Source organism: Lipotes vexillifer, unplaced genomic scaffold (assembly GCF_000442215.2).
Source record: "Lipotes vexillifer unplaced genomic scaffold, Lipotes_vexillifer_v1.1 scaffold234, whole genome shotgun sequence".
Taxonomy (NCBI): Eukaryota; Metazoa; Chordata; class Mammalia; order Artiodactyla; family Lipotidae; genus Lipotes; species Lipotes vexillifer.
This window is the reverse complement of record NW_006782612.1, coordinates 551817-560656: the sequence shown is the minus strand read 5'-3', so window position 1 is coordinate 560656 and position 8840 is coordinate 551817. Positions and strand designations below refer to the sequence as shown.

Sequence of the window (8840 nt, the reverse complement as noted above, 5' to 3'; positions counted from 1 at the left end):
ACACAGCACTGAAAACAGACTCGTTACAGATGACTTGTGGATACAGCATACATCATCTATACCTTATTTTCGGACGATCTGTGAAGATGAGTTGCATCAATAAAAAGAGGTGGAAATATATAGGAGCTTTTTGAAATAGTGTTCTTTGGGGGTGGATTTAAATGTCCCGATCATCAGCTAGCCAGTCTCAGAAAGGCAGAAATTAAGACAATTTAGCTGCTAATCCCCACTCGCCCACCTCCAGTCCTGGTGGCCGGACATCCAGATCATCAGACTCTGCTTTCTCCAAAGGGGCAGCAGCTCCGACGTGCCATTAGTCATCGCATCCTGAAGAATGCACATTCCGAACACAGATACTGTCCACCGTTTTGGCAATGGGATGGCTGGTTTTGCCCAGAGGCAAAACTGCAACTGTGATTCCAGACGGAATGAGAGCAACGCATGTATCAATGACACATAAGAGGCTAAAAGCTACAATGGAAAGGAGAGAGCGCAACTATGTATATGTAGCCTTGTGCATACACATAGATCCAGGAGTGATGAGAAATAGCTCGTGTGACTGTGTGTCCATATATATATATAGAGAGAGAGGTGCTGGTGAAGAACAGTGACAACTTTTGCAGCAGTTTCGTTTTAAACACAGTAAATGTGAAAGGGAGAGAGAGAGAGAGAGCACGTGCTCACACCTGCACAGGGGAATAGATAATCTCGTATTACAGGACAATTCATCACGTCTTCTGCAGGGAAGCCACTCAATACCATACACTTGGTGCAGAGAAATTAAGGTTCTGGTCTGGAGAAAGCTACTTTAGAAACTGGTGGGAGGGGGTCGACTATACAAGTCTCCACAGCTTGGACAAAGCACAAACAAACCTGTTAGCAAGAACGTGGGAACTAGTGAAGACTTTTTCCTTAATTTACTTGGTTTTTTTGCCTCTAAACATTTGTTTGCACACATGCTTCATTGACATAGCCTCCCAAACTTTGTCTGGCATTGGTCTGCAAATCACTAAGAGTGTCATAGCAAAAGTGAGCTCTTCAGGATTTCACAAAGGTTTAAAAACCCAGTAAACAGGCTCTTTCTACAATACTTTTGGCCCTAATCCAGGCGCCGGGTGAAGTTCTCTGGAAAGAGGCCTTTGTACGTGGCGAGGTCTCTGTACTGAAGCCAGTCTGATTCCTTCACGCCTACCAGCCAGCCTGCATCCTGCAAGACAAAGACAGGGCTTTCAGAGTCCAACAAACTACTGGAAAAAATCTGCATTGCCAAAGATTAATAAAATAATGGGTTTAATGAGCATTGTGGTCCTGCACGAGGATGATGCATTACATGTAAACAGGTGTGCTGAGCTCAGGGGGAAGGCTTGTCCCAAGTAAGTTGTTAGTTAGAAAAAAAAAAAAGGAGTAAACAGTTGAAATTATTTTATGTATATTGTTAATTGAAGGTTAATATTAGTATTATAATTTTGTATAAAGTATAGTTAATTGATGCTCCCTGGATTATGACGTAAGTCCTTAAGGAAGAGGAAAGAATTAGAATTATAGCCAGTGCAGGGAATTCCCTGGCAGTCCAGTGGTTAGGACTGCATGCTCTCACTGCCGAGGGCCCGGGTTCAAACCCTGGTCAGGGAACTAAGATCCCACAAGCCGAGCAATGTGGGAGGGAGGGAGGGAGGGAGGGAGGAAAGAAGGAAGGAAGGAAGGAAGGAAGGAAGGAAGGAAGGGTTATAGCCAGTGTAAAGAGAGGAACACTGGGTGAAGACATCACACACAGGACCATTTCCTGTCCTGTGGATCACAGTGAAAAAAAGGCTTGAGGACCAGTGGGCTGGAATATAGTGCTGACAAGGCCATGGAAGGGCTTTTATTTCATCCTCAACCACTTGCTTATAAGAAGGAACTCTGTCTGCCAGCTCACATCATGTAACTGAAATAAACCACCATATAGAAGGCTTACCAAATACCAACAGCTCGATATGTGTTGCCTGATATCACTATTGTGTTTGTTGTTTTTCAAGTTTATATAAACTACAAAGCTGTTTGATGTCATGACATTCTTGCTGGAAACATTTGTAGAGTCTTTGTAAATTACTCCTCATAAACATTTGTCTATCATATAGGCGTGCCCTCACAAAAATGAAGACAGTTAACCACGGAAAGTTTAAAGAACCCATCCATGCATGGTCATACAGCACGGGAGACCAAACGTAAAACTGGGAAACAGAGGTTGCCATCTGCCCTAGGCCTTCTGGAGATAAGCAGAGTCTAGTTGGGAAAAGCTGAGTTGAAGGAACTATTTTAAACGCACAGACCGTATGAAGTGAAACGAGAGGGAAATGACTACCTTTATTATGTTAACCAATGCAGGAAAGAGATCCCACTTAAAATGAGGGATAGCCGGATTTACTCTGAACCAATCCCCAATATAGTTCAAGTACAGCAGATAAAACAAGGTCTCAAAAATTAAATAAAGAAGCTGAATACATTCCCTTTGAGATAATCTGAGACCATAAATTGATGCTGCTATATAGACAAGAAATCTAAGCACTTAGACAGGCCAATATTTGAAGGCAGAAAAAAATAACACTGAGAAAAAAATGATTCAATAAAATAACTGATAAAATCCTAGCTGATGAGGAGAAGTGTCCTCTATAAAATTATGATGTTATGTATGTGAAGGACAAAGTTATACTTAGAGTAAAAGATGATAACTAAATATTTTCTAAACCTCTAGTAGACATATAAAAGGTCACATTTGCCCCTCAAGTGTCTATATTTGACTTTATTTACAGCGGGTGAAAAATCTAATGCAGCCAAGTGGAGTCACGCATTTTAAAATAATTTCAATAAAAATAAAAACAAAGGGCTGGCACAAACCCATAATCAAGATATATTCCAACACATACATTCTGAAATGCAACTTATAAAGTGAAGAATCATAGTTAATATCAATCTTCAGTGAGGAAAATATAGAAAATTAAATTTTAACTGCTTCAAACATGTGGTAGACTAAAGATTGCCAGTCTTGGTAGTGGCAAAATAGCTGGTATCAGACACATGCTTTTGCATAGAACATTTATAAACACTAGAACAACTATATATTTATATGTAGTTATATATACATATGCATACAGAAATGCAACTGTTTATATTTAGAAATGACAGCTATAAAGTATAAGTTTATATATTAGAATTTGACAAATAACGGAGTTGTGCATGTATAACAACTATTTGAAGGCACTGAGAATGACCAAAAGCAGGTAGAAATTGGGGGGTATTTGACCCTTGAAACTGCATTGGGTGAGATCTGTTAATAGAGCTTTCTCCCTGAGGATCAGCCTCAGTCTGGGTGACGCAGGGCATTCAGAGGAGCACTTTTATGGAGAATATCTTGAAAGAGAGAACTACTATCTTTTTTTGGGGGCGGGGGGTATGCGGGCCTCTCACTGCTGTGGCCTCTCCCGTTGTGGAGCACAGGCTCCGGACGCGCAGGCTCAGCGGCCATGGCTCACGGGCCCGGCCGCTCAGCGGCATATGGGATCTTCTCGGACCGGGGCACGAACCCGCGTTCCCTGCATCGGGAGGTGGACTCTCAACCACTGCGCCACCAGGGAAGCCCAGAACTACTATCTTGAGAGAGAGAACTACTAAGAAATTTAAAGCAGCTATTGTAACTCGGTTCAAGTACTTAAACTGAAAGACGGTAATAATGAGAATAGATGGGAAAATCTCAGCAAAAAACAGAAACTATATAAAAGAAAACATAGAAATTATAGACCTGTGTAAGTAATATCTGAAATTAAAAATTCCCAAGATCAGATTAACAACAAATTCAAAGCAGCAGAAGAAAGGATCACTGTACTCAAAGAAGATCAAGGGAAATTATCCAATGTGAGTACAAAGAGGAGTAAATACTGAACAAAAAACCCAGAGTCTTAGACATCAAGAAGTCCAACATATATATACTTGGAGACAGAGGAAAAAGAGGTGAAAGAGAGAGAAAAATTAGGAAATAATAGCCAAAAATCTTCCGAATGTAATAAAAAAAAACCAAGATACAAGTCTAAGGAGCTCATGAACCCCAAGCATGAAACCTATAAAAAAAATAACACCTGGGCTTCTCTGGTGGTGCAGTGGTTGAGAGTCCGCCTGCCGATGCAGGTGACACGGGTTCGTGCCCCGGTCCGGGAAGATCCCACATGACGCGGAGCGGCTGGGCCCGTGAGCCATGGCCGCTGAGCCTGCGCGTCCGGAGCCTGTGCTCCGCAAACGGGAGAGGCCACAACAGTGAGAGGCCCGCGTACCGCAAAAAAAAAAAAACCAACACCTAAGCACATTATAGCTGAACTGATGAAAACCAAAGATACAGAGAAATTCTAAAAAGTACTCAGGTGTATACTAAGTATACACAGTGTATACTGAGTACACAGTGTATCCTGAGAAACAAGGTTAAACAAATTACAGCTGACTTGTAATATAAATAGGAGAGAGCAGAAAACAATGGAGCAACATCTTTAAAGAGCTGAAAGAAAAAAAAATCCAACTCAGAATTCTGCCTCTAGTGAAAAATCTTTAAAAATGAACATGAATAAAGGCATCAAATAAACGTCATGTAAACAAATGCTGAGAGGATTTACTGCTAGATCAGCACTCTAGGACTCAGTTTTTCAACTGGAAAGGAATTGAGACCAGATGGAAACTCAGATCTATAGGAAGAAATCAGAGCACTGGAAATGGCAAACATGTTGGTAAATATAAAACACTAGCTTTTTTTCTCTTTATTTCTTTAAAAGATAACTTATGGTTAATGCAAAAATATATATAAATTTATATTTTATAATATATTTTATAAGTATACAATATATTTTGTATATATTTTACATATTTTCATATGACGTGTTTATAATGACGTGTTTAATGATTTTCAGATACCTAGACACTTTTGCCTGATATTGGTAATTTATGCTTTGTCATCTATTTGTATTAAAAATATATATATATAATAGCATCCCAATGGCACCCCAAAAGAAGTGTCCTAAAAATCTAGTTAGTGATGCTGTGACCTTAAACCCTTTTCAGAGCTGTCACACAGCATCTCAGAAGGTAGAAATGTCTTCAGGAAGTCACTGTGCCCAACTGACTCTCAGAAAAAACCAATACAGCCTGCAGTACTTTCCACTCTCATCCTTTACCTGGTCAGCTTCGGAATCTGAGGGCACCACCAACACCACGTCACCCCTTTGTAAGGTAAGCTCATCAGAATTTGCTGCCTCGAAATCATGCAGTGTTTCCACCTGCAAAAGATTGTAAGAGAACTGATTCATTTTAGAAAGAAAAGGAGATGTAAAATTAAAGTCTCTCAGCCAGATTATCAGCAGGCTCTCTAAGAAGCATCTCCAAGCTGGATAAAATAGGATGAAGATGAGTCAAACCCCAAGGAAGAAAGCCGCTGAAGACAGAAAAGAAATCCTAATCTCTGTTTACTTAAAATATCCGAGTCTTACAGACTGATACTGAGGCCACTTGAATGTATATTTAGTAAAGCAATGCCTTCTGCAAGAACTAAAATGTAGTGCATTAATGAAATTTTAATTCATCATATTTTTGTTAGAGATTTGCATTGTATTATCATCAATGTTTTGTTACTGTTTATTTTTTAACCTGAAGTAAAGATACCTAGTGAAAAGTTCCTCTAACCCCAGCTTCTGTAAAATAATAATTGAGAGCTTGCATGTTATATAGGAATTACTAATTAAGCCTGTGATCAATTTCTTTATAAGCAAACTTCCTTCCCTATCTTACCCTTTAAATCATGACAATGTTTCTTTTCCTTCTCTCTTTTTCTGGTTTTTAACTGAAATATATTTGACATGTGACATTGTATAATTTAAGGTATACACCGTGTTAATTTGATACATTTATATATGGTAATATGATCGCCACTGTAGCCATAGCTAGCTCCTGATCAGGTTACATAATTATCATTTCTTTTTAGTGGTTGGGTTAATTAAGTTCTAGTCTCTTAGCAGGTTTGATAACTATAATACAACAGTGTCATCTATATTCACCGTGGATTAGATCTCTAGGTCTACTTGACTACTTGCTGCAAGTTTGCATCTTTTAACAACATCTGTCTTAACCCACCACCCTTCTTTCCCCTTTTTTTTGGAAAGATTTCTTTAAAATTTGATTATAGAAAATTTTTTAAAAGCAAAAGGAGAAAGAGTACTATAATGAACCCCCATGGACTCATCACCCAGCTTGGATAATGATTTAGTCATGGCCAGTTTTCTCTCTCCCATATCCCTCGCCTCAACCCCACTGCCAAGATTAAACACCTGGCTTTTAAGTTGTGTATTCTGCATACAGAATCATAACATGTCAGAGCTGGAAATGACTATGAAATTCATTTTTCTGATGAGAAAACTGAAGCCCAGAGAGAGGGTAAGTGCAATTCCCCAGCTCACACTGCAGCTAGTGGGCAAAGCCAGGGAGGGACCCAGCCAGGCCTGGCTTTGCATGGCACCTGCCCCCTTGATTTCATGTCCTCTTCTTAAAACAGAACCCAGTGGGACACATGTCCTCACTGGCCACAAGTCTAGCTTTTTTCTCCACATTAATTCATTCATCAATCCCACCTGGACCCACTGGAGGTGACAAGGTAGCAGTTACTTTCTGATGAGCAGAGAGAGAAGAAGAGGATTCTACCCAATCCCACCCCGACAAACACACATAGAGTTAACACTTTTTAAAAGACAAAGAGCTGAATTAGGAAATGCAAAATCAAACATGCAAATTAACATTCCAACTATATTCTGTTAGGTAGGATTATCTGCCTTTAACCCCTGGCTTAAACTAGGGTATTAGGCTTAAGTATTAGGTATTTACTGGGTTTTTGGTATGCACCCTTCCATTTATGAAGACTTTAGTAGCCATTTGATGGCCTCTCTGAGCAAAACCTTCTTGCCATTATTTTTTATCCTTATCGTGGAAGCCCATTAAGATAGTTATTAACTTTCAAAATACTTACTGACTCCCTACTCTGTGCCATGCACTACAACAAGGTGCCAGAGCTGACTGAACGATTCATGTACCCTGCCCTCCATGGGGGACCAGATGAGCACACAGATGATTTCAAGCCCTGGGCTCTAGGGGGAGCTCGGGAGGGCACACCCATTCACTACCAAGAAGAAATCCACCCATTCACTACCAAGGGGCATATCATTTACCCTGTGGCGAACTTTCTTTAATTATTGGTTGTTAAAATATGGAGAGACATGACCGTGGTTCTTGTAGCCCAGCAGCGTGGAAACCTTGCTGTGTTACAATGGGATGTGGGAATAAAGCCCACGGCAGTCAGAGAACAAATACATATAGCAAAAAGATGAAAAATCAGACAACCAAATTTGCACAAAAGGACCTCAAAGCAAAGGAAGGACAAATGGCCACCAGATTAAAAAATAACAAATGTTAAGAGATCTGAAACACATTTCTCCTTTTGAAAAGAGAATCAGCTTTAATTTAAGTAAAACTGTATCGCAGGTCATAGAGAACTGAAAATATATTTAAAAATCAGGTGTGGCACTTCAAATGTATCCCTTTGTGCAGATAAGACAACCAAACGTACAAGCTTTTGAACTAAACAATGAACCTCGGTTAACTGCAGATCAAATGCAACACAGTTCTCAAGTAGGGCTAAATTTAATTGCACTCTGTTCTCCATCCAAAGTGACAGATTTTTCTATTACATTTTCCTGACATTGAATAAAATAAGAAAAAAAAAAGCAAAATAAAAAGAAGAAATGTTAAGACCTTGTAGAGGAAACCGGGAGGCCCTTCCTGGAGGGCCTCGCTTGCGGAGGGGGCGGCCGGCTGGGAGGCCTTGCCTGCCTCCTGCTCCTCTGAGGCCAGCGCTGGTGTCTCGCCGGTGGAGCCCGGGAGAACCGCGTCAACAGTTGCCTCCTTGGACTCTGCACCCATGGTGTCTTCGTGTTCTCCCTCCCCTTCATTGTTGGAGGCGGGCTCTATGACCACCGAAGGTATGACCTTCTCCTAAAGGAAGAAAAATGTGGTTGGCAGCGAATGGGAAAGAAGACTTCTGTACCCTCTAAGAGCAGCCACTACCCCACCCCACGCTGCCTTGCTCCACTGTCCCCACCTCCCCGATCCAGCTAAATGCCTGCTGTTCCCTTATTCTGGCCTTTGGCCCTTCCACCTTGTGGCACCTTCCTCCTGACATGGCTTCCTTTCCATCTCTCCTGAGACAGAAGCCCTTAGTAGGACTAATTTCTGGATCCTTGAACAACCAGGCAGTTTGATAAGAGTGGGGTTACTAGGGAAACTGGGAAGTGGGATAGGAGGCTTCGGGGAGAGAGGGCGAGTCACCACTGGGGTGGGGGGACGATCCTGAAAGGGAATGTAGTAGGACTCTGAGGATGCTCTCATTTTCGCAGTAGTCCGTTCTTGTCCCACTGAATAGTAACCCTTGCTTGAAACTGACATTTCACCTCCTGTGACTGCTTTTCTCCTTGAAACCCTATTGTTGGTAAAGATCTGGTGGCCCGTGTTTGGAGATAATCTGCCTGTCCTTTGCTTGTTGGTTATTATCAGAGCCCACACTGCAGTGACAACTTGAGGGATGACAAGTCCCGCCAAGCACTCTAAGTACTGTGTTGTCTGGGGGAAAAGCAGAACCAAAGGATCCAGATCTCTTTCATTTTTTAACAAAGATAAGCAGTGAGGGGAATTTCCCTAGCATAATGGAAGCCTGGAGATCAAGTTCGCTACATCCTCAGGTATCAGCTGACACAGGCACCTCCGTTCTTCAATTGAGAAAACAA

The 8840-nt window shown here is 41.2% G+C and overlaps 1 protein-coding gene across 3 annotated transcripts in view; it reads right to left on the bottom strand.

The window, feature by feature from the left end:
• Window positions 1-902: 902 nt before the first annotated feature.
• AMPH (amphiphysin) overlaps window positions 903-8840 on the bottom strand; it is a 193494-nt gene continuing 185556 nt past the window's right edge. For 2 of the 3 annotated variants that reach the window (XM_007455329.1, XM_007455331.1), the window contains 3 exons: window positions 7813-8052; window positions 5193-5294; window positions 1100-1207 (listed from right to left, as the gene is read on the bottom strand). In XM_007455329.1, coding sequence (XP_007455391.1) covers window positions 1100-1207; window positions 5193-5294; window positions 7813-8052 — 450 coding nt within the window. Of the gene's footprint in view, window positions 1208-5192; window positions 5295-7812; window positions 8053-8840 lie in introns of all 3 variants that reach the window. The other variant, XM_007455330.1, reaches the window with a different exon arrangement.